Source organism: Tachyglossus aculeatus, chromosome 22 (assembly GCF_015852505.1).
Source record: "Tachyglossus aculeatus isolate mTacAcu1 chromosome 22, mTacAcu1.pri, whole genome shotgun sequence".
NCBI lineage: Eukaryota > Metazoa > Chordata > Mammalia > Monotremata > Tachyglossidae > Tachyglossus > Tachyglossus aculeatus.
Genome location: NC_052087.1, coordinates 33,030,937 through 33,056,684, shown reverse-complemented (window position 1 = coordinate 33,056,684; position 25,748 = coordinate 33,030,937). Strand labels below are relative to the sequence as shown.

Here is a 25,748-nt window from a genome sequence, read left to right as displayed (position 1 = left end):
GGCCTTGACGGGAGGAAGAGAGCGAGCTTGGCGGATGGGCAGAGGGCGGGCATTCCGGGCCCGGGGGAGGACGTGGGCCGGGGGTCGATGGCGGGACGGGCGAGACCGAGGCCCGCCTCACGTGGCGTTTCTGGGCCCTCCCTCAACACCTCCCTCCTCCTCTCCTCCCTTTCTCCTTCCCTCAGTGCCTCCCTCCTCCCCTCCTTCTTTTCTCCCTCCCTCCTCCTTTCCTCCCTCCTCCTCCCTTTCTCCCTCCCTTACTGCCTCTCTCCCTCCTCCTTTTCTCCCTCCCTCTCTCACCAACTCCCTCCTTCCCTCCTCCCTTTCTCCCTCCCTCACCGCCTCCCTCCTCTCCTCTCCTCCTCCCTCACTGCCTCCCTCCTCCTCCTCCTCCCTTCCTCCTTTTCTCCCTCCCTCCTCCCCTCCCTCCCTCCTCCCCCTTCCTCCCCTCCTCCCTTTTTCTCCCTCCCTCCCTCCCTCCTCTCCTCCCTTTCTCTCTCCCTCACTGCCTCCCTCTTCCTCCCTTCATTTTCTCCCTCCGTCACTGCCTCCTTCCTCCCTTTCTCCCTCCCTCCTCCCCTCCTCCCTTTCTCCCTCCTCCCCTCCTCCCTTTCTCCCTCCCTCCTCCCCTCCTCCCTTTCTCCCTCCCTCACCGCCTCCCTCCTCTCCTCTCTTCCTCCCTCCCTCACTGCCTCCCTCCTCCTCCCCTCCTCTTCTCCCTCCCTCCTCCTCCCCTCCTTTTCTCCCTCCCTTACTGCCTCCCTCCTTCCCTCCCTTTCTCCCTCCCTCTGTCCCTCACTTCTTCCCTCCCTTTCTTCTCTCCTTCCCTCCTTCTTTCCTCCTTCCTTCCTCCCTTCCTTCTTTCCTACTTCCATCCTTCCCTCCTCTTTCTCTCCTTCCCTCCTTCTTTCCTACTTCCATCCTTTCCTACTTCTCTCCTTCTCTCACTCCCTTTCTCTCTTCCTTCTCTCCTTCCCTCCTTCCTTCCTTCTTTCCTACTTCCATCCTTTCCAACTTCCATCCCTCCCTCCCTCCCTCCTTCCCCTCCTTCTTTCCTCCTTCCTTCCTTCTTTCCTACTTCCATCCTTTCCAACTTCCATCCTTCCCTTCCCTTCTTCCCTCCCTCCCTTCCTCCCTCCCTTCCTTCCTTCTCTTCTTCCCTTCCTTTGTTCCTACTTCTCTCCTTTTCCCCCTCCCTCCCTCTCACCCTTCCTTCCGTCCTTCCCTCCTTCTTTCCTCCTTCCTTCCTTCCTCCCTTACTTCTTTCCTACTTCCGTCCTTTCCTAATGATAATAATAGTCATTATGGTATTTGTTAAGCGCTTACTATGTGCCACACACTGTTCTAAGCATTGGGGTAGATACAGGGTAATCAGGTTGTCCCACATGGGGCTCACAGTCTTCATATCCCATTTTACAGACGAGGTAACTGAGGCACAGAGAAGTTAAATGCCTGGCCCCAAGTCACACAGCTGACAAGTGGCGGAGCTGGAGTTAGAACCCATGACCTCTGACTCCCAAGCCCGGGGTATTTCCACTAAGCCATGCTCCTTCCCTCCTTCTCTCCTCCCTTCTCTCCCTCCCTCCCTTCTTCCCTCCCAAGTATTAGCTTGTATTTTCCCAGGCGCTTAGTTCAATGCTCTGGACTGTAAGCTCATAATGGGCAGGGAGAGTGTCTGGTAATTAATAATAGTGATCCTAACGATGGTATTTAGGTGCTTACTATGTGCCAAGCACTGTTCTAAGCGCTGGGGTAGATAAACGGTAATCAGGTTGTCCCACAAGGGGTTCACAGTCTTAATCCTCTCTGTTGTATCATAAATCCCCAAGTGCTTAGTACAGTGTTTCAGCGGCGTAGCTGGACGGCGCTTTGGGAGAGGGGCCCGACTCTCTGACCGCCCTTTTCAGTTGCCTCTGTTTCCCAGCTTGGCTGGCAGCATATTCATTTGATAAATCAATCAATCGTATTTATTGAGCGCTTACTGTGTGCAAAGCACTGTACTAAGCGCTTAGTATTTGATCAATATGATTGTTTGATCTTCTAGACTGTGAGCCCACTGTTGGGTAGCGACCGTCTCTATATGTTGCCAACTTGTACAGTGCTCTGCACACAGTAAGTGCTCAATAAATACGATTGAATAAATGAATGAATCAATAGTATTTGTGGAGCACCGACTGTGTAAAGTCATGTCCTAAACGCTGGGGAAAAAAAAAAAAGAGAATTAGACATGGTCCCTGGCCTCCAAAGGTACCTCTAGGAATAAGGTGGAGAAGGGTTGGTAACGCACAGTCAGTCGATCCTATTTATTGAGCGCTGTACTAAGCTCTGGGAAGAGTATTATATATATGTACCATTAATTTATATAAATTATATTATAATTTTATATAATATAAATATAAATATAATATACATATAAATAATATATATAAAATGTATATGAATAAAATATATAATTATAAATTATAATTTTATACACATATATATAAATTAATGGTATTAGTTAAGTGCTTACTATGTGTCAAGCACTATTCTAAGCACTGATTGCAAGGTAATCAGGTTGTCCCACACGGGGCTCACAGTCTTAATCCCATTTTACAGATGAGGTCACTGAGGCCCAGAGAAGTGAAGTGACTTGCCTAAGGTCACACAGCAGACGAGTGGCGGAGCCGGGATTAGAACCCACATCCTCTCATACTGCTCAATATATCAGACACATTCTCTGCCCACAACAAGAGAAGCAGCGTGGCCTAACGGATAGAGCGGGCCTGCAAATAATAATAATAATAATGATGGCATTTATTAAGCGCTTACTATGTGCAAAGCACTGTTCTAAGTGCTGGGGAAATGGTAAGCACTCAATAAATATGACTGAATGATTGAATGACGTGGGTTCTAATGCCGGCTCCACCATTCATTCATTCAATCGTATTTATTGAGCACTTACTGTGTGCAGAGCACTGTACTAAGCGCTTGGGAAGTACAAGTTTGCAACATCTAGAGATGGTCCCTACCCAACAGCGGGCTCACAGTCTAGAAGGGGAGGACAGGCAACAAAACAAAACATTAACAAAATAAAATAAACAGAATAGTAAATATGTAATATACGGTTGAACGAATGAGTGAATCCACCACTTGTCTGCTGTTTGACCTTGGGCAAATCACCTAAAAATCAAATCAAATCAATCGTATTTATTGAGCGCTTACTGTGTGCAGAGCACTGTACTAAGCGCTTGGGAAGTACAAGTTGGCAACATATAGAGACAGCCCCTACCCAACAGTGGGCTCACAGTCTAAAAGTCTTAACTTCTCTGGGCCTCAGTTATCTCGTGTGTAAAATGGGGATTAAAACTGCGAGCCCCATATGGGACGTACCTGACTAGCCTGTATCTGCCTCAGCACTTAGTACAGTATCTGGCACATAGTAAGTACTTTACTAATACTTAAAAAAAACCAAACAACCAAGCTTAGAGTCTGGAGGGGAAGAGAGACATTAATATAAGCAAATAAATTACAGATATGTACATAAGTATTGTGGGCTGAAGGTAGAGAACTCTATCGGGCTCTTCCAAGCCCTTGGTAGAGCCCTGCGCCCCATATATTTTTTTTAATGACATTTGTTAAGCGCTCACTATGTGCAAAGCAGCGTGGCTCAGTGGAAAGAGCCCGGGCTTGGGAGTCAGAGGTCATGGGTTCTAATCCCGCCTCCCCCACATGTCTGCTGTGTGACCTTGGGCAAGTCACTTCACTTCTCTGAACCTCAGTTACCTCATCTGTAAAATGGGGATGAAGACGGTGAGCCCCCCGTGGGACAACCTGATCACCTTGTAACCTCCCCAGCGCTTAGAACAGTGCTTTGCACATAGTAAGCGCTTAATAAATGCCATCATCATCATCACTGTTCTAAGAGCTGGCAGTGATTTCCCCCACTCAGATTAGGGCAAGCAAGTAATAATGATAACAATTATGGTACTGTGAGCCTGTTGTTGGGTAGGGACCGTCTCTATATGTTGCCAATGTGTACTTCCCAAGCGCTTAGTACAGTGCTCTGCACACAGTAAGCGCTCAATAAATACGATTGAATGAATGAATGAATGCTTACTATTCTAGACTGTGAGCCCACGGTTGGGTAGGAATTGTCTCTATTTGTTGCCGAATTGTACTTTCCAAGCGCTTAGTACAGCGTTCTGCACACAGTAAGTGCTCAATAAATACGACTGAATGAATGAATGAATGAGCCAAGCGCTGGGGAGGTTACAAGGTGATGAGGTTGCCCCACGTGGGGCTCACACAGCGTGGCTCAGTGGAAAGAGCCCGGGCTTTGGAGGCAGAGGTCCTGGGTTCAAATCCCGGCACCACCAACTGTCAGCTGTCTGACTCTGGGCAAGTCACTTCACTTCTCTGGGCCTCAGTTACCTCATCTGGAAAATGGGGATTAAAACTGTAAGCCCCCCCCCCGCAACGTGGGACAACCTGATCACCTTGTAACCTCCCCAGCAGTTAGAACAGTGCTTTGCACATAGTAAGCGCTTAACAAATACCATCATTATTATTATTATTATTAATCCCCATTTTACAGATGAGGTCACTGAGGCCCAGGGAAATGAAGTGACTTGCCCAAGCTCACACAGCAGTCACGTGGTGGAGTCAGGATCCGAACCCAGGTCCTTCTGACACCCAGGCCCAGGCTCTATCCTTCAGGCCACACAGCCAAAGTCGTAATTATATTTACTAAGCACTAGGAAAAAAATAGACAGATCGGACTAGACAAGGTCTCTGTCCTTGGGGGCTTGGTTGGGGTCCGGGGAGGGAGAGGAGGCGCCTCACAGTGTAAAAATAAAATGCAAAAAATTACTAGCACATCAGTGCTGATGTTCAAGGTTTGACAGGGCTTGAGGGGGATTGTTTTTTAGAAATATTGTACCCCTCCTGATCTCCTCACCTCATGTCCGCAATACATCGTGAGAAGCAGCGTGGCTCAGTGGAAAGAGCCTGGGCTTTGGAGTCAGAGGTCATGGGTTCGAATCCCTGCTTCGCCAATTGTCAGCTGTCTGACTTTGGGGCAAGTCACTTCACTTCTCTGGGCCTCAGTCACCTCATCTGGAAAATGGGGATGAAGTCTGTGAGCCCCCCGTGGGACAACCTGATCGCCTTGTAACCTCCCCAGCGCTTAGAACAGTGCTTTGCACATAGTAAGCGCTTAATAAATGTTATTATTATTATTATTATTAAATACCCTCTGTCAATTCTCCATCGATGACTTCCTCAGCCTAGTTCCCTTGACGAAGCCTGATCTGTTTATCTTCCATCTACCCCGGCTCTTAGTCCTGGGCTTTGACAAATTGTAAGCGCTTAAAAAATACACTAATTATTGCCTAGTCACTCCCTTTCTCGCTACTAAGCTTCCAAAGGCTGGTCCCCTCTCAGGTTCTCTTTCAGTGTCTCCTTTAAGCCGTTCCACCGATATTTTTCCCTCAGTTATTACTCTATTTATTTTACTTGTACATATTTATTCTATTTATTTTATTCCATTAATATGTTTTGTTTTGTTGTCCGTCTCCCCCTTCTAGACCGTGAGCCCGCTGTTGGGTAGGGACCGTCTCTAGATGTTGCCGACTTGGACTTCCCAAGCGCTCTGCACACGGTAAGCGCTCAATAAATACGATTGAATGAAATGAATGAATGATCCTGCCACTCAATCAGTGGTATTTATTGAGCGCTTACCGTGTGCAGAGCACTGTACTAAGAACTTCCTAAGCCGGAGAGCTGAGGTCTGGCTTTTCACTCTCTGAAAGACCTTCCAGTAAATTCTTATTACCCTCTTCCATCCAGCCTATGCACCCTACTCGTAGGTTTAGACACTTAACTCCGTTTTGTCTTTCCTCTCTCATTTACTCCTGTCTGCCATAGGTTGCACAACTCGGCCTCCTCTCCCAGCTGTAGACGCTTAACTCTATTTTGTATTTCCTCTTTCATTTACTCCTGTCTGCCATAGGTTATACAACTCTGCTCCTCTCCCAGCTTCCAACCTTCTTCCGTGCCATTTCCCGTCTTTGGGGATTATCTCTTTGCATCCTCTGAACTCTCTTCCTCTCAGCCTTCAAAACTCAATCTTAAACTTACTTCATTTCCTTCCCCAATTGAATGACCCTTGGCCTTAACCGAACAAGCCGCACCTCATCTGACGGCCAATCTTCTCATCCTGCCTGCCTGAAGGGGCTAACATTTGTTGTTGTTGGGTTTTTTTTGATGGCGCTTATTATTCATTCATTTGATCGTATTTATTGAGCGCTTACTGTGTGCAGAGCACTGTACTAAGCGCTTGGGAAGTGCAAGTCGGCAACATATAGAGACGGTCCCTACCCAACAGCGGGCTCACGGTCTAGAAGGGGGAGACAGACAACAAAACAAAACATATTAGCAAAATAGAATAAATACGTACAAATAAAATAAATAAATAGAGTAATAAATACGTACAAACATATATACAGGTGCTGTGGGGAGGGGAAGGAGGTAAGGCGGGGGGAATGGGGAGTTATTAAGCGCTTACTATGTGCAAAACACTGTTCTAAGCGCTGGAGAGGTTACAAGGTGATCAGGTTGTCCCACGGGGGGCTCCCAGTCTTCATCCCCATTTTACAGATGAGGTCACCGAGGCCCAGAGAAGTGAAGTGACTTGCCCAGAGTCACACAGCTGACAATTGGCGGAGCCGGGGTTTGAACCCATGACCCCAGACTCCAAAGTCCAGGCTCTTTCCACTGAGCCACGCTGCTTCTCTGTCGTCTGTTGTCATCTTGTACTCTCCCAAGAGCTTAGTACAGTGCTTTGCACACAGTAAGCGCTCAATAAATATGATTGAATGAATGAACCTTAATAATAATAATGATGGCATTGGTTAAGCGCTTACTATGTGTCAAGCACTGTTCCAAGCCCTGGGGTAGATAGATACACGCTAATCAGGTTGGACACAGTCCCTTTCCCACATGGGGCTCACGGTCTTAATCCCCATTTTCCAGATGAGGGAACTGAGGCACAGAGAATGATGATGACGATGGCATTTGTTAAGCGCTTACTATGTGCAAAGCACTGTTCTAAGCGCCGGGGGGATACAAGGTGATCAGGTTGTCCCACGGGGGGCTCACCGTCTTCATCCCCATTTTCCAGATGAGGGAACTGAGGCTCAGAGAAGTGAAGTGACTTGCCCAGAGTCACACAGCTGACAAGTGGTGGAGCCGGGATGAGAACCCAGGCCCTTCTGACTGCGAGGCCTGCGCTCTATCCACTAAGCAGAGCGAAAAAGAGAAAAAAACCTTACAAGAACTTCTCATTATTTGTCCTCATCATTTTCAGAATGTCATCAAGAAGGCAGGGACTAGCTGTTCTATTTAATTCTGTAGTTTGTACTTCTATGCAAAAATAATAATAATATTTGTTAAGCATTTACTATGCGTCAAGGACTGTTCTGTATGCGGAGGTAGATTTTTCTTATGGTATTTTCTTTTAGACTGTGAGCCCACTGTTGGGTAGGGACCATCTCTATATGTTGCCAACTTGTACTTCCCAAGCGCTTAGTACAGTGCTCTGCACACAGTAAGCGCTCAATAAATGCGATTGATGATGATGATGATTTAAGTGCTCACTGGGAGCCAGGCACTATACTAAGTGCCGAGATATATACAAGTTAATCAGTCCAGATACAGCCCCAGTCCCACATGCTGCTCACAGTCTAAGCAGGAGAGGGGATAATTTAATCTCCATTTTCTAGATGCGGAAACTGAGGCATAGTGAAGTTAAGTACTTGCCCAAGGGCACAGAGCAGAGAAGTGGAAGAGCCAGGATTCGATGCTCGTTCCATCAGGTGACACTGCCTCCAATCAATCATATTTATTGAGCGCTCAACGTGTGCAGAGCACTGTACTAAGCACTTGGGAGAGTACAATATGTAATGATGGTATTTGTTAAGCACTTACTATGGGCGAAGCACTGTTCTAAGCACTGGGGGGGATACAAGGTGATCAGATTGTCCCACGTGGGGCTCCTGGTCTTCATCCCCATTTTACAGATGAGGTAACTGAGGCACAGAGCAGTTAAGTGGCTTGCCCAAGGTCACACAGCTGACAAGTGGCAGAGCCGGGATTCGAACAATATCATCAATCGTATTTATTGAGCACTTGCTGTGTGCAGAGCGCTGTACTAAGAACAATATATCAGAGTTGGTAGACATGTTCCCTACCCACAGTGAGCTTTTAAAAAAAAATTTTTAATAGTATTTGTTAAAGGCTTATAATGTGCTAAACAGTATCTTAAGCCTTGAGGTGGGTACCTTCTAGACTGTGAGCCCGCTGTTGGGTAGGGACCGTCTCTATGTGTTGCCGACTTGTACTTCCCAAGCGCTTAGTACAGTGCTCTGCACACAGTAAGCGCTCAATAAATACGATAGATTGATTGATTGGATACAAGTTAATCCAGTTGGACATGGTCCATGTCATCATCATCATCATCATCAATCGTATTTATTGAGTGCTTACTATGTGCAGAGCACTGTACTAAGCGCTTGGGAAGTACAAATTGGCAACATATAGAGACAGTCCCTACCCAACAGTGGGCTCACAGTCTAAAAGGGGGAGACAGAGAACTAAACCAAACATACTAACAAAATAAAATAAATAGAATAGATGTGTACGAATAAAATAAATAAATAAATAGAGTAATAAATATGTACAAACATATATACATATATACAGGTGCTGTGGGGAAGGGAAGGAGGTAAGATGGGGGGGATGGAGAGGGGGACGAGGGGGAGAGGAAGGAAGGGGCTCAGTCTGGGAAGGCCTCCTGGAAGAGGTGAGCTCTCAGCCGGGCCTTGAAGGGAGCCCCATGTCCCACGTGGGGCTCAGTCTTCATCCCCATTTTACAGATGTGGTAACTGAGGAACAGATAACTTAAGCAACTGGCCCAAAGTCACATACCAGACAAGTGGCAGAGCCAGAAATGATGATGGCATTTGTTAAGTGTTTGCTATGTGCAAAGCACTGTTCTAAGCACTGGGGAGGTTACAAGGTGATCGGGTTGTCCCACGGGGGGCTCACAGTCTTCATCCCCATTTTCCAGATGAGGGAATTGAGGCCCAGAGAAGTGAAGTGACTTGCTCAAAGTCACACAGCTGACAAGCGGCTAATTCGGGATTTGAACCCACGTCCTCTGACTCCAAAGCCCGGGCTCTTTCCACTGAGCCAGTCCTTCTGATTACCTGTTCTATCTACTCAAGCTTCTTGAGCTTAGAGTCTAGAGAGGGAGGTGGACATTGATATAAATAAATCAATATATTGCAGATAGGTAATAATAATAATCATGATCAATCGTATTTATTGAGCGCTTACTGTGTGCAGAGCACTGTATTAAGCGCTTGGGAAGTACAAGTTGGCAACATACAGAGACAGTCCCTACCCAACAGTGGGCTCACAGTCTAAAAGGGGCTCACAGTCTAAAATATATTATAAAATATCTAAAATATAATAATAATAATAATGGCATTTGTTAAGCGCTTACTATGTGCAAAGCACTGTTCTAACATAAGCGCTCTGGGGCTGAGAGAGGAGTAAACCAAGCATTGAAGTCCAAGCGCAAGGGTGGCGCAGAAGGGAGTAGGAGAAGAAGAAATGAGGGCTTCATCCAGTGCTTAGAACAGTGCTTTGCACATACTAAGCACTTAACAACAATAACAATAACAATGATGGCATTTATTAAGCGCTTACTATGTGCAAAGCACTGTTCTAAGCTCTGGGGAGGTTACAAGGGGATCAGGTTGTCCCACGGGGGGCTCACAGCATTAATCCCCATTTTACAGATGAGGTACTGAGGCCCAGAGAAGTGAAGTGACTTGCCCAAAGTCACACAGCTGACAAGTGGCGGAGCCGGGATTTGAACCCATGACCTCTGACTCCAAAGCCCGGGCTCTTTCCATTGAGCCACACTGCTTAACAAATACCATTATTATTATTATTATTGGGGAAGGCCTCTTGGAGGAGATGGGCCTTCAACAAGGTCTTGAATGTGGGGAGAGGGATTGTCAGATATTCATTCATTCATTCAATCATATTTATTGAGCTCTTACGGTGTGCAGAGCACTGTACTAAGCACTTGGGAAGTACAAGTTGGCAACATATAGAAACGGTCCCTACCCAACAGTGGGCTCACGGTCTAGAAGGGGGAGACAGACAACAAAACAAAACATATTAACAAAAGAAAAGAAATAGAATAAATATGTACAATAAATAAATATGTAAATATGTATGTTCGGGGAAGCAGCGTGGCTCAGTGGAAAGAGCCCGGGCTTTGGAGTCAGAGGTCATGGGTTCAAACCCCGGCTCTGCCAACTGTCAGCTGTGTGACTTTGGGCAAGTCACTTCACTTCTCTGTGCCTCAGTTCCCTCATCTGTGGTTATCACGTCTGCTTTATACACAGAAGGTCCTGGGTTTGAGCCCCAGTGGAACCAGAAATCGATTCCTTATTTCTTCTAGACTGTGAGCTCACAGTTGGGTAGGGACTGTCTCTATATGTTGCCAACTTGTACTTCCCAAGCGCTTAGTACAGTGCTCTGCACACAGTAAGTGCTCAATAAATATGATGATGATGATGATGTTGCCAACTTGTACTTCCCAAGCGCTTAGTACAGTGCTCTGCACACAGTAAGCGCTCAATAAATACGATTGATTGATTGATTAAAATGGGGATTAAGACTGTGAGCCCCCCGAGGGACAACCTGATCACCTTGTATCTTCCCCAGCGCTTAGAACAGTGCTCTGCACATAGTAAGCGCTTAATATATGCCATCATTATTATTATTACAAATAAAATAGAGTAATAAATACGCACAAACATATATAGATATGAAGAGGGAGGGTATTCCAGTCCAGAGGCAAGATACGCACGAGAGGTCAGCGGCCAGATAGACGAGATGGAGATACAGTGGCATCAGAAGAGAGAGGTATCAATCTATCAATCAATCAATCAGTCGTATTTATTGAGCGCTTACTGCGTGCAGAGCACTGTACTAAGCGCTTGGGAAGTACAAGATGGCAACATATAGAGACGGTCTCTACCCAACAGTGGGCTCACAGTCTAAAAGGGGGAGACAGAGAACAAAACCAAACATACTAACAAAGGTATGTGGGTTGGGTTGTAGTGAGGAGAGCAGCAAGGGGATTGAATATTTATTTACTTATTTTATTTGTACATATCTATTCTATTTATTTTATTTTGTTAGTATGTTTGGTTTTGTTCTCTGTCTCCCCCTTTTAGACTGTGAGCCCACTGTTGGGTAGGGACTGTCTCTAGATGTTGCCAATTTGTACTTCCCAAGCGCTTAGTACAGTGCTCTGCACATAGTAAGCACTCAATAAATACGATTGATAATGATGATGATGATGAATACTTTTAAGCCAACGGGAAGGAGTTTCTGATCGATGCAGAGGGGGATCGGCAGCGCTTAGAACAGTGCTTTGCACATAGTAAGTGTTTGATAAATGCCATCATCATCCTGGAGGGCCCTGAGGAGTGGGGAAACGTGAATTGAAAATTTTTGTAAAAAATGAATCCAGACAGCAGAGTGAAGTATGGACTGGAGTGGGGAGAGATAGGAGGCGGGGAGGTCAGAAGGAGGCCGTTACAGTAATCAAGGCGGGAGGGGAGACGTGCTTGGCTTAATAATGATGGCATTTGTTAAGCTCTTACTATGTGCAAAGCACTGTTCTAAGCGCTTGGGGAGAATACAAGGTGATCATGTTGTCCCACGTGGGGCTCACAGTCGTCATCCCTATTTTACAGATGAGGTAACTGAGGCCCACAGAAGTTAAGTGACTTGCCCAAGTTCACACAGCTGACAAGTGGCAGAGCTGGGATTCGAACCCATGACCACTGACTCCCAAGCCCGTGCTCTTTCCACTGAGCCACGCTGCTTTTCTATCACTTAATGCGATAGCAATTTGGATGAAGTTGGAAGGGGCAGATTTTAGCGACGTTATGAAGACTGATCTTTCCCAAGTATTGTCTTAAAATAATATCTAGAAAACTAGCTTGTTCTTAACTAATATTATTATTATTATTAATAAAATACTTGGATTCTGTGCCCTAAGCTATCTTGGCAGTGTTTGGGGAATTCTTACCAGGAGCCATATGAACAGGGATCTAGTAGCGGGGCCCTGATCACAAGGATCTGAGTTTGCAGATCAGAGTTCTAAATTCAGAGCCCACTGTTGGGTAGGGACCGTCTCTATATGTTGCCAACTTGCACTTCCCAAGCGCTTAGTACAGTGCTCTGCACACAGTAAGCGCTCAATAAATACGATTGAATGAATGAATGAATATTTATTGAGCTCTTACTGTGTGCAGAGCACTGTACTAAGCGCTTGGGAAGTACAAGTTGGCAACATATAGAGACGGTCCCTGCCCAACAGTGGGCTCACAGTCTAGAAGTGCTTTGGTGCAGCGTGGCTCAGTGGTAAGAGCCCAGGCTTTGGAGTCAGAAGTCATGGGTTCAAATCCCGGCTCCGCCACTTGTCAGTTGTGTGACTTTGAGCAAGTCACTTCACTTCTCTGGGCCTCAGTTCCCTCATCTGTAAAATGGGGATTAAGACTGTGAGCCCCCCGTGGGACAACCTGATCACCTCCCCAGCGCTTAGAGCAGTGCTTTGCACATAGTAAACTCTTAATAAATGCTATCATTATTATTATTATTATTTGGTAGTGTCAGATCACAAAGTGCTAGCGTTTCTGGTGGTCGAATGAGAGAGTCAATTGTTGGGAGTGCAATATGTGGCTTTTTCCCAATTCATTTTCCTCTCCTCCAGGTCATACCTTCCCAATTACCACCTGAACACTTATGCGCTCATAACCACCCATATCCCTTCCGTGCCAATCGACTTCCACGCTCTACAATCTAAGTGTCTACTCATCCAAATACCCATCTCTCCGTTCTCTTCCTCCTCCGATCTGTAATTCATTCAATCGTATTTATTGAGCGCTTACTGTGTGCGGAGCACTGGTACCGAGCGCTTGGAAAGTACAATTCGGCAGCAGAGCCAATCCCTACCCGACAACAGTCTAGAAGGGGGGAGACAGACAACAAAACAAAACAAGGAGACAGGTATCAATAGCATCAAAATAAATAAATAGAATTACAGATATATACACAACATTAATAAAATAGAATAATAAATATGTACATATACCCACAAGTGCTGTGGGGTGGAGGGGGGGTAGAGCAGAGGGAGGGAGTCGGGGTGATGGGGAGGGGAGGAGGAGCAGAGGAAAAGGGGGCTCAGTCTGGGAAGGCCTCCCGGAGGAGGTGAGCTTTCAGTAGGGATGTATTTTGTGTCCATCTCCTCCGATTTGTTGTAAATCAATCAATCAATCAGTGGTATTTATTGAGTGCTTGCAGTGTATTGTACCAAGCTCTTGGGAAAGTACAAAACAAGAGGGTTTGGCAGGCGTGATGTCTGCCCACAAGGAGCTTACAGCTCAGAGGGGGAGACGGACATTAAAATAAATTACAGAAAGAGGATGTGTCAGGGCGTGAGGAAATGTACGTAAGCGCCGTGGGGCTGAGGATGGGCTGAATATCAAGTGGGCAGAGGGGAGGGTGGGGGAGAAAATGAGGGTTTAGCCCAGAAAGGGCTCTTGGAGAGATGTTATTTGTGCTTTGAAAGTGGGGAGAGGGACCGTCTGGTAATAATAATAATAATTATGGTACTTGTTAAGCGCTTCCTCTGTGCCAAGCACCGTTCTAAGCCCTGGGGCCGACACAAGGTTGGACACAGACCAGATGAGGGTACAGCGGGTGGGCTGGCATTACAGGAGCAAAGTGGGCAGACTGGGGTGTAGGAGGATAGCAGCGAGGGGAGGTAGGAGGGGGCCATCTGAAGAACGAGAGCTTTTAAGGGGTTTCGGCCTGACGCAGAGAGAGCTCGGCCACCATTAAACTCTTTGAAGGCGGGGATGGTGGCTTTTAACTCTAATGCACTCTTCCAGGCACTTAGTCCGGCGTTCTGCACACGGTAGACCCGCAAGAAATACAACCGGCTGGCTGACCGGTGGATTGCCGAGCGGTCCGGGAGCCGGGTAGACGGTGGCGTTCCGACCCGAGGGCCTCTATGATTCAGGATTCAGTGGGTGGTCCCTGGCACCCTAGCGCATCCATCCGTTTCCCTCCACCGGGGCTGGCGTCAGAGTCAGAGGGTGGAAATGTTTTTTGTTTTGCTTTTTGCTTTCCCCAGGGGTGTGTGTGCGTGTCACTCTCGGAATCTGTCATCTCTCGCCATCATTCGGTCTTCGGCCCTGCGGTACCGTCAGATGGTTTTTCTCTCTGCCCCTCTAACTTGGGCCTGGTTCTCCTCCTCCCTGTCCTTCGGATGGGATCCGACCCCTCTGTCGCCCCTTTCTTCCTTTTCCCCCTAACCCTTGCTGCAACTCCCCCCGCGTGGCTGCTCCCGCCCCGCCTCCTGTGTCTCCCAGCCCCGCTCTGACGTGGGTGGCGAGGGGGGGTGATGGTGAGGATGGGGGACGGATGACTCACAATGTTATGATGCAGTTCCACAACACACAACCACACTCACCCCCAGACGAGAGACACGGACGGAGAGGCGCCCCACTATCTGCCCCTTCTATGTGCCCCCCTCCCACCTCTAGCCCCCCAGAACCACGGCCTCCACTCCCACCGAAGGAGCCGAAAGGAAGAGGGAAGAGAGAGCCAGACAGAAGGGGATCTCTGGACCAGGCTTCAAGGTGAGGGGCCGGTCCTTCTCCGACGGACTGATTTCTTTCCAATTTTCCTCCTGCTGCGCATTGCTTTTCCCTTTTGCAAAATGCATTATTCATCCTCCCTCTGCCCTTCCCCTCCCCCCTGCCCCCACCTCCTTGTCCTTCTTCCCTCTCTCGTCCCTCTCCTGCTAGGAGAGGCCCGGCACTCTTCGCCCGTAACTTGGGTGGCAGGGTTGGGGCGAGGGGGTGATTGTCTTGTTGTTGGGCTGATGGGGTTGTGCATCAGAGAAGCGCCCCAGGTTCCTGCCCGAGGGACCGACGATGCTCCAAGTTCTTCAGCCAAAGCCGTTCCGCTGTCTAACCCTCGGGCGCACGGGAGAATCCATTCTGGGTCTGGCTCCTTTGATTTATTTTCCTCCCCTTCCCAGTGTGAGGGATGGGATCAACAGCCGGTCCTAGAGAGATCCCTGTGCATTCGTCAATGCTGTTGGATTCCGCTTCCCCCTCCTCCTCCTCCTCCTCCCTCCTCCTCCTCCCTCCCTTCTCCATCTCGTTCGGGTGGACGGTCCTCTCGCCCGCTTCATTCCATCCCAGCCAGCTTCCTCCTCCTTTTTCCCTTTCTCCAGGGGGGCGGGGTGGGATGGATGCTTTCTCCTCTCACTCACTGTTGTCTCTCTTCTAGGACTTTTTGATCTTTGGGCTGCCTCCACCTGGCTGGGGGATGGGGGGCCGGGGGCAGGGAAGAGGGAGGTAAGAGGGGATGGGGAGGAGGGGAGCAAGTGGAAACCAAAGAAAGAGGTCAGAGCCACCTGCCCTGGCCCCAGGCTTCCCAAATCACTCTTCCCCTCTCAGATATACGAGGCCCCGAAGGAAATTTGCGGGCAAAGTTGAAGACGGACATGTGAGATCCAAGTTGAATCACTGTCGGTACGGATAAGGGACTTGCCTCAGAGGTGGGACGGAGGGCAATGTCACCCTGGTTGCGGTAGAAACGTAAGGGTCCCGGGGCCCGGTCGAAGGGAGGAAGCCCCCCTGGGAGTTGGGCTGGGGGCCGTATGGCTTATAGCTGGCCCTCTCTTGCCTCTAAGAGAAAGTCCAGCGGCTACGGCCAGAAAACAGGGCTTCTGGCAGCCCGGCCTCTCGGTTTTGGCCACTCAGCTCTCCCTGCAGCCTTTTCCCCCCACCAAAAAAGAGCTGGTCATGCCATTTATGCAGTTGGCACGTTCTGACTTGGACGTCGGACGTGGGCCCAACCGGAGCCACCTCGGAGAACAGCATCGTCCTTCTCCGTTCCCAGCTGGAGTCCGGCTCCAGATGTCGAGCCGTTCCCACGGGCGTGGGGAGGGAAAGGATAATAATAATAATAATCATGATGGCATTTATGAAGCGCTTACTATGTGCAAAACACTGTTCTAAGCGCTGGGGACGATACAAAGTGATGAGGTTGTCCCACATGGGGCTCACAGTCTTCATCCCCATTGTACGGATGAGGGAACTGAATCAAGGATGACGATCCTTGATCACAAAACCTTTTCCCGACCTGACCACACAGACTCCCTGCCCCCGGCGTCGACGAGACGTGCGACTCATACGGTCGCATCAACTGCAGCCGGAGATAAACCCTGCTTGGGCTAAGAACGCCGCAGCCCTCCGACTCCATTCAAACCCTCGGCCGGCCTGGCTCTGCCCGGCTTTCCTCAAAAAAGAGCGACTCTTTTCTCCAGTTTCTGGAACAGGGGGTTGCCAGCCGAACTGAACAGAACCTGCATAAGATCATCTTTAGCGGTTCGAGAGCATCCAGATACAATCACCGTGGCATCATCATCAATCGTATTTATTGAGCGCTTACTGTGTGCAGAGCACTGTACTCTGTTAAGCGCTTACTCTGGGCCGAGCACCGGGGGATAGCTACACGATAGTCGGGGTGGACGCGCTCCCTGTCCCGCATGGAGCTCACAGCCTAAGTAGAGGGGAGGACCAGCATTGAATCCCCATTCTACAGATGAGGGAACTGAGGCCCAGAGAAGCGGAGTCACGCAGCAGGCAAGCGGCTGAGCCGGGATTAGAACTCAGGTCCTCTGACTGACCTAAATATGTCTCTGTACATATTTATTACTCTATTTATTTATTTATTTTACTTGTACATATCCATTCTATTTATTTTATTTTGTGAGTATGTTTGGTTTTGTTCTCTGACTCCCCCTTTTAGACTGTGAGCCCACTGTTGGGTAGGGACTGTCTCTATGTGTTGCCAACTTGGACTTCCCAAGAGCTTAGTACAGTGCTCCTGCACACAGTAAGCGCTCAATAAATACGATTGATGGTGATGACTGATAATGTAATAATGATTGTGGTATTTCTTAAGTGCTTTCTCTGTGCCCGGCACTGTAATGGGTGCTCAATGAATGCGAGTGAAGGAGTGAACGAACGAGGTAGATAGAAGCTAATTGGATTGGACACACTCGTGTCCCACGGTCTTCATCACCCTGACGCCCAGGCTGGTGTTCTTTCCGATAGGCCAAGCTACCGGAGGAGGGTCGGGGCTCCCGGGAATGATAGTCTGCCCTGTCCGGCTTCCTCCATCTCTCCCTCGCTCCCGATCTCCGCTTTCTCCCACGGCCACTGCATAAACCTGCAGCTTCCTTGGTTGCTAATATGTCACCCTGTATAGGTTGCCGGGATGGTTGGGGTCAGAGCTAGTTTTGGAGGGTGGTGGGAGGTTGCTCTTGATGACTAGTGGGCGCAAAGCCCACTAGCTACAGTCCTCTGGACAGGGAACACGTCTGCCAATTCGGTTCCATGGGAATAATAATAATAATGATGGTATTTGTTAAGCGCTTACTATGTGCAAAGCACTGTTCTAAGCGCTGGGGAGGTTACAAAGCGATCAAGTTGTCCCACGGGGGCCTCACAGTCTTCACCCCCATTTTACAGATGAGGTAATTGGGGCACACAGAAGTGAAGTGACTTGCCCAAAGTCATACAGCTGACAAGTGGTGGAGCTGGGATTTGAACCCATGACCTCGGACTCCAAAGCCCCGGCTCTTTCCACTGAGCCACGCTGCTTCTCCAATACTCTCCCAAGCGCTTAGTGCAGTGCTCTGCAAATAACAATACCAGTCCTAAAGTAATAATAATAATAATAATGTTGGTATTTAAGTGCTTACTATGTGCCAAGCATCATCATCATCATCAGTCGTATTTATTGAGCGCTTACTGTGTGCAGAGCACTGTACTAAGCGCTTGGGAAGTACAAGTTGGCAACATATAGAGACAGTCCCTACCCAACAGTGGGCTCACAGTCTAAAAGGGGGAGACAGAGAACAAAACCAAACATGCTAACAAAATAAAATAAAATAAAATAAATAGAAACATACTAACAAAATTTGTTCTAAACACTGGGGAGGTTACAAGGTGATCAGGTTGTCCCACAGGGAGCTCACAGTCTTAATCCCCATTTTACAGATGAGGGAACTGAGGCCCAGTTCCAGACTGTGAGCCCGCTGTTGGGTAGGGACCGTCTCTGTATGTTGCCAACTTGTACTTCCCGAGCGCTTAGTACAGTGCTCTGCACACAGTAAGTGTTCAATAAATACGATTGAATGAATGAATGAAGTGACTTGCCCAAAGTCACACAGCTGACAAGTGGCGGAGCCGGGATTTGAACCCACGACCTCTGACTCCAAAGCCCGGGCTTTTTCCACTGAGCCACGCTGCCTCTCTATTATCTAGTTAAGTGCTTACTATGTGCGTAGTGCTGCTCTAAGCACTGGGGTAGATACAAGAGAAGCAGCAGGGCACAATGGTTAGAGCCCGGGCCTGTGAGTTTAGAAGGTCAAGGGTTCGAATCCCGGCTCCGCCGCTTGTCTGCTGTGTGACCTTGGGCAAGTCACTTCACTTCTCTGTGCCTCAGTTACCTCATCTGTAAAATGGGGATTGAGATTGTGAGCCCCACGTGGGATAAGGGACTGTATCCAACCAATATGCCTGTATCCACCCCAGCGCTTAGAACAGTGTATGGCAGATAGTAAGCGCTTCAGGCACTTAGAACAGTGCTTTGCACATAGTAAGCGCTTAATAAATGCCATCATCATCACCAAATATCATAATTAAATTCAGTTAATCGGGTCTCTGTCCCACATAGGGCGCACAGTCTTAATCCCCATTTTCCAGATGAGGTAACTGAGGCCCAGAGAAGTGGAGTGACTTGCCCCAGGTCACACAGCAGGCAAGCGGCGGAACCGGGATTTGAACCCAGGTCCTTCTGACACCCAGACCTGGGCTCTGTCCGCTGAGTCAAGATGCTGAGCTTGTCACCCAGCACGCTGAACGTGACACCACCAGCTCCGACAGGGCCGACAGTTTGGGCGAGCAGAAGGAACCCTGTGGGGTGAGAGGAAGGGGACGAAGGAACACCATAGTCAATCAATCAATCAATCGTATTTATTGAGCGCTTACTGTGTGCAGAGCACTGTACTGAGCACTTGGGAAGTACAAGTTGGAGTAAAAAGTACAAGTAAATGCTCAGGAAATCCCATTGATGGATTAGCTACGAAGCAAACCCAACCGGTGTCAGTTGGAGAAATCAAAAGGGTGGATTTTTTTAGGAATCGCCCAGGAGTGACATTCAAGTGTCAAGGAAGGCACAGATCATAAGGATAATAATAATGATGGCATTTGTTAAGCGCTCACTATGTGCCCAGCACTGTTGAGAAGCAGCGTGGCTCAGTGGAAAGAGCCCGGGCTTGGGAGTCCGAGGTCACAGGTTCAAATCCCGGCTCTGCCACTTTGACTTTGGGCAGGTCACTTCACTTCTCTGTGCCTCAGTTCCCTCATCTGGAAAATGGGGATGAAGACTGTGAGCCCCCCGTGGGACAACCCGATCACCTTGTAACCTCCCCAGCGCTTAGAACCGTGCTTTGCACATAGTAAGCGCTTAATAAATGCCATTATTAATTAGTTAATTAAATCCTGGCTCCGTCAATTGTCAGCTGTGTGACTTCGGGCAAGTCACTTCACTTCTCTGGGCCTCAGTTCCCTCCTCTGTCAAATGGGGATGAAGACCGTGAGCCCCACGTGGGACAACCTTGATTACCTTGTATCCCCCCCTGCGCTTGGAACAGTGCTTGGCACATAGTAAGCACTTAACAAATACCAACACTATTATTATTTATTCTCTGGGCCTCAGTTCCCTCATCTGTCAAATGGGGCTGAAGACTGTGAGCCCCCCGTGGGACAACCCGATCACCTTGTAACCTCCCCAGCGCTTAGAGCAGTGCTAAGCACATAGTAAGCGCTTAATAAATGCCATCATCATCATCACCGGGGTAGATACAAGGTGATCGGGTTCATTTAGGAGTCAAAGTTTGGCCACTCCTGAGAAAAGAATGTGGCCTAGTGGATAGAGCACGGACCCGGGAGTCCCAAGGATCTGGATTCTAATCCCGGCTCCGTCACTTGTCGGCCGCATGACCTTGGGCAAATGACTTTACTTTCCTGTGCCTCGGTTACCTCATCTGTAAAATGGGGATTAAGACGGGGAGCCCCATGTGGGACAGGGGACTGCGTCCAACCTGATTATCTTGTACCTACCCCAGTGCTCAGCATTCTGGCACATAGTCAGCATATAATAAATACCATTAAAAACAAACAAAAATAAAAACAAACAAACAAATAAAACTCCTCTATTCCCTGAAAATAAAGAAAGGACGGGGAGGTTCCAGCAGGGGGCAGCCTCTACCCAGGTGGGGCTGTTCATTCATTCATTCATTCATTCATTCATTCATTCATTCGTTCATTCATTTGTTCGTTCATTCATTCGTTCGTTCGTTCATTCATTCATCCATCCATCCATCCATCCATTCATTCATTCATTCAATCGTATTTATTGAGCAGCTTGGGGCAGAGGCCCCCGAGCAAGGCCTTGACTGCAGCCGTGAGGATAATGATAATAACAATATTAATGATTATAATAACTGTGGTATTTGCTAAGCGTTTACTATGTGCCAGGCACTGTAATAATAATAATAATATAATAATGTTGGTGTTTGTTAAGCGCTTACTATGTGCAAAGCACTGTTCTAAGCGCTGGGGTAGATACAAGGTAATCAGATTGTCCCACGGGGGGCTCACAGTCTCAATCCCCATTTTCCAGATGAACTAAGATGCACTGTACTAAGTGCTGGGGTGGATACAAGCAAATCAGGTCGGACGCAGAGAAGCAGCGTGGCTCAGTGGAAAGATCAATCAATCAATCGTATTTATTGAGCGCTTACCGCGTGCAGAGCACTGGACTAAGCGCTGGCTTGGGAGTCGGAGGTCGTCGGTTCAAATCCCAGCTCCGCCAACTGTCAGCTGTGTGACTTTCCAAGTGCTGAGTCCAGTGCTCTGCACACAGTAAGCGCTCAATAAATACGATTGATTGATTGATCGATTCTCTGGGCCTCAGTTGCCGCATCTGGAAAATGGGGATGAAGACTGTGAGCCCCCCGTGGGGACAACCTGATCACCTTGTATCCTCCCCAGCACTGAGAACAGCGCTTTGCACGTAGTAAGTGCTTAACAAACATCATCATCAACATTATTATTAGTCAAGTACATCCCGAAAGAGCCTCGCCAATTAGACCAAAGGGCTTAAGAGGATGGGAATGTGGATTCACACCCGCTTTCGCTCTCCGTCTCCGTCCGGCTCTGAGGCTCTGTCTCCTCCCTCCTCTGTTTTTCTTTCTTTAGCCCTCCTCTTTCTTTCATCGTCATCATCATCAATCGTATTTATTGAGCGCTTACTGTGTGCAGAGCACTGTACTAAGCGCTTGGGAAGTACAAATTGGCAACATATAGAGACAGTCCCTACCCAACAGTGGGCTCCTCTCCCCGTCTCCCCAAGGGCAAAGGGGGCCCAGTGGATTGTCAGTGGAGTCTCCTTCATTTACCCAAAACCCAGCAGAAAACCCGTGGTGGCCTTCGGAGCTGTATCCCTTCCTTCCCCCCACCCCCTTCCCCTCACTGCCAGATGCCGCTGCTATTGTGGACTAAAAATAACCCTCGCAGGCAATGCCGGGGAAGGAAAGAAGGGGCCACATTCCTGGGAAAGTGCCAATTTAGGTCTGGGACCACCAGAGTTCAGACTGGCCCGGTGGAGGGAGGTGAGAGAAAAATCACGGACCTCCAGCTTTAAAGAGATCCAAGTTGATTTTAACTCGCCAAGACAGGTACAGGCGGGACCCGCGTGATCGATCCGATCCGTGCCCTTGAATCAAAAAACGGCGCGGCTCAGTGGAAAGAGCCCGGGCTTCGGAGTCAGAGGTCGTGGGTTCTAATCCCGGCCCCGCCACTTATCAGCTGTGTGACTTTGGGCAAGTCCCTTCGCTTCTCTGGGCCTTAGTTGACCTCGTCTGTCAAATGGGGAATGAAGGCTGTGAGCCCCACGTGGGACAACCTGATGACCTTGTATCTACTCCGGCGCTTAGGACAGCGCTTGGCACGTAGTAAGAGCTTAACAGATACCGTCATTATCGTTATTATTATTAAAAAGGAAGGAGGGAGACCCCCGTTGCAGTCGGCACGGGGATCCTCTGGGCTCTAGCCCCCCCAGCTGTAGAGGAAGAGGGCCCAGATTGCTGCTGTTGGACTTGAGGGAGAAGAAAAGTCAAAGGGGCAGGGAGACGTGGCCCCTCACGAGATGGGACATCTTCGAGGTGGCCCAGGGAAGCTGGAGAATGGGAATGGTTGCTAGGGGAAAGGGATGCAGGGGTCTTCTGGGCAGTTGATGATGATGATGATGGCATTTATTAAGCGCTTACTACGCGCAAAGCACCGTTCTAAGCGCTGAGCACTGTTGGTCCTCGTCCTCCGAGACGTGCTGACGCCACCCTCGGGGCCTCTCTTCCCCTTTCCAGGTGACCCCCATTTCCATCCGGTTCTCGTCTGGGGGGGCCCTGGCCGAGCAGCCCCCCCACATTTCTCTTGCCCTGAAACACGGCTCTAGCCAACCTGCTCCGCTGCTTCACCTGCGATCGTCTGTGTGGGGGCTGCACGGCGCCAGCGCCCCCGGCCCGCCAGGGCATCGCCCTCCAGCCCGTCATGCCCAGCTGCGACCCGGGCCCGGGCCCGGCCTGCCTCCCCGCCAAGACCTTCCACAGCTATCTGCCCCGGTGCCACCGCACGTACAGCTGTGTCCACTGCCGGGCACACCTGGCCAAGCACGATGACCTCATCTCCAAGGTAGGCCGGCCCTCCCCGCTTCGAGGCAGGGGACTCCGGCGGTTCCCAACCAGGACCCCCCCCGACCCCCTAGCAGAGATCCTTTCTGTCTCCCTGGGCCTCAGTCGTCCCGACAGATAGAGAAGGGCGCCAGGCTGTGGGGAGGGCGGGGGGCTTCTTGGTGACGCTATATCCTGTGTCTCCACAGTCTTTCCAGGGGAGTCATGGCCGGGCCTACCTGTTTAATTCCGTGTGAGTCACCCCCTTTCCTTCTCTTGTCGACCGATGGGGTGGGTGTCGGGTCCTGTCTAGTTGAATCCCTCTTTGCCCCTCAGCGGCAGAGGGGTTCCTCAAAGAGGTGGAAAGAGAGCCTAGTGATCAGGGACTGCTGTGCCCAGGGAGAGCAGCGAAGGGGGGGAGGAGGAAGGATCAGTCTGTGGGGGAAGGCGATCCCTCAGGGGGGTGTGGACGCCGTGAGTTGGGCTGGGGGGGAGGACTCCATGACCTTACGGGGATTTGAGCCCCGTAACCATCCCCCCCGCCCCGGCCCTCCTCACCCCCAACGGGGCCGGCCCCTCCTGTTTCTCGAGACAGGGTCAACGTGGGCTGCGGGCCGGCTGAACAGCGCCTTCTGCTCACTGGGCTCCATTCTGTGTCCGACATCTTCTGTGAAAGCTGCAAGACCACCCTGGGTTGGAAATATGTGAGTAGCGCAGGCTCGGGGCTTCCCCGCTTCGGGGCGAGCAATCCCACGGGGTCCCTCCAGAGCCAGCTGTGGAAGTCGTCCGGAGAATCCAGACAGATTCCCAGAGATCCAGCAGGCCTCCAAGAGAGGCCAGACAGATTTCCGGGGAGTCCAGACAGGCCTCCAGGGAGTCCAGACAGGTCTCCGGGGAGTCCAACAGGCCTCCAAGAGAGTCTGGACGGATTTCTAGAGATTTCAGACAGATTTACAGAGTCTAGACAGATTGCTCTGCACACAGTAAGCGCTCAATAAATACGATTGAATGAATGAATGAATTGTCTGGTATCGCGGTGGAGTCACTTCCCGAATAAGAATCCTTAGTTGCTGGGCTCGCCACTTGTTGGTCTTTTGAATTCTTGAGTACTGGGATGTCTCACTGTGGGCAGCGATTGTCTCTATTTGTTGCCGAATTATACTTTCCAAGCGCTTAGTCCAGCGCCCTGCACACAGTAAGCGCTCAATAAATACGATTGAATAAATTTACAGAGAGTCTAGATAGATTTACAGGAAGTCTAGACAGGTCTCCGCTGAGTCCAGATAGGCCTCAAGAGGGTCTGGGGAGACTCCAGAGGAAAATTCGGGGGTTTGGGAGTCGTAGGTGGAAGTGACATGAGAGCGAAGGGGAGACGAGTGAGCATCGACCCCCGGGACTCCAGGCTCATTCCTGCCCCTCCCTCTTTTTTTTCCCATGTGCCAGGAACAGGCCTTTGAGACCAGCCAGAAGTACAAGGAGGGGAAGTACATCATTGAAATGTCACACATGGTGAAGGACAACGGCTGGGACTGAGGAGCTCACGGCGGCTGCCCCTTCGCATGCCCCGCTGCCCTTTCTTCCCCACCAGCCCCTGCCCTGCTGCCCATCCCAGCGCGAGCTCCGTCCCCCCCATCGCCCCCCACCCCGGGGGCCGCCCGGCTCTGCCGAACCCCTTCCCCTCCTCACTCTCCCAGGCCCCTTTCGACTTGGGAGTCTGGGCTGAGCCGGGGTGCCTTGAGCTGGGTGGTGATTAAGGGGCGGGAATTTGGGAGGGAAAAAGCGGGGGCTGGGGAGGAGATTCCGGATGCAGGATCTCAGCTTTGGCTTTCGGGGGGGGCTCCCCAGCTAAACGGTCAAGGGGCCCGGACCCTCCCCCACCCCCTGTCTCCACCCTGGGAAGGAGGAGAGAATTTGGGAAATCCTTATGACGGATGGGGCAGGCAGAGAATATAATAATGATAATGATGGCATTTATTAAGCGCTTGCTATGTGCCAAGCACTGTTCTAAGCGCTGGGGAGGTTACGAGGTGATCAGGTTGTCCCATGGGGGGCTCACAGTCTTTTTCCCTTTTTCCAGATGAGGGAACTGAGGCCCAGAGAAGTGAAGTGACTTGCCCAAAGTCACCCAACTGACAAGTGGCGGAGCCGGGATTTGATCCCACGACCTCTGACTCCCAAGCCCGGGATCTTTCCATTGAGCCAGGAGATGAGGAACGTAGGCAGGAAGCGGTGGGCAGAGGGGTCCGCCAGGCCGTTGGCAAATAGCGGCGGGTGAGAAAGAGCTCCCGGGTCGGGGAGAGACCCTGATCCGGGCACGGAGAGAGGTACGGGTGGGAGCCGGGCTAACAAGCTCAGGCCTCGGCCCCACCCCTTGAGGAATGATAATGATGGTATTTGTTAAGCGCTTACTATGTGTAAAGCACTGTTCTAAGCGCTGGGGGGATACAAGGCGATCAAGACGTCCCCACGTGGGGCTCACAATCTTAATCCCCATTTTGCAGATGATGGAACTGAGGCCCAGAGAAGTGACTTGTCCAAAGTCACACAGCTGTCAATTGGCGGAGCCGGGATCTGAACCCATGTCCTCTGACTCTGCCACACTGAGGAATGGGGGGAAGTCTTGAACCCGGGCCCTGGGACCCTGGGGTTTCCATTTCACTTCGCACTTGTTTGTTTACCTTGGCACTAATGAGGCACTTTTGCATTTATAACCTTCACCATGGGTTGGGTGGTGAAACTGCCTTGCTCCCCTTCCCTCCCCACCAGCCGGGCTCATCTCCTTGGGGGGGCC

At 49.8% G+C, this 25,748-nt stretch overlaps 1 protein-coding gene across 3 annotated transcripts; it reads left to right on the top strand.

Moving 5' to 3' along the window:
• Positions 1–14,581: 14,581 nt before the first annotated feature.
• YPEL4 (yippee like 4) lies at positions 14,582–24,971 on the top strand. 3 transcript variants are annotated; one of them, XM_038764756.1, is made up of 6 exons: positions 14,582–14,780; positions 15,609–15,683; positions 22,655–22,979; positions 23,167–23,210; positions 23,553–23,661; positions 24,401–24,971. In XM_038764756.1, exons 3-6 carry the CDS (start codon positions 22,839–22,841, stop codon positions 24,488–24,490), a joined length of 384 nt encoding a protein of 127 aa, XP_038620684.1. In that variant the 5' UTR covers positions 14,582–14,780; positions 15,609–15,683; positions 22,655–22,838; the 3' UTR covers positions 24,491–24,971. The 3 variants fall into 3 exon arrangements, with proteins under 3 accessions (XP_038620684.1, XP_038620685.1, XP_038620686.1); XM_038764757.1 differs by lacking the exon at positions 15,609–15,683; XM_038764758.1 differs by lacking the exons at positions 14,582–14,780; positions 15,609–15,683 and adding an exon at positions 21,950–21,967.
• The last annotated feature ends 777 nt before the right edge of the window (positions 24,972–25,748 follow it).

Excerpts from the sequence above, each read along its gene's own strand:
- YPEL4 (XM_038764757.1), top strand. The coding sequence starts at position 22,839 with ATGCCCAGCTGCGACCCGGGCCCGGGCCCGGCCTGCCTCCCCGCCAAG. Across the intron at positions 22,980-23,166 it reads ACGATGACCTCATCTCCAAG|TCTTTCCAGGGGAGTCATGG; the intron begins GTAGGCCGGCCC and ends GTGTCTCCACAG. Across the intron at positions 23,211-23,552 it reads GCCTACCTGTTTAATTCCGT|GGTCAACGTGGGCTGCGGGC; the intron begins GTGAGTCACCCC and ends TTCTCGAGACAG.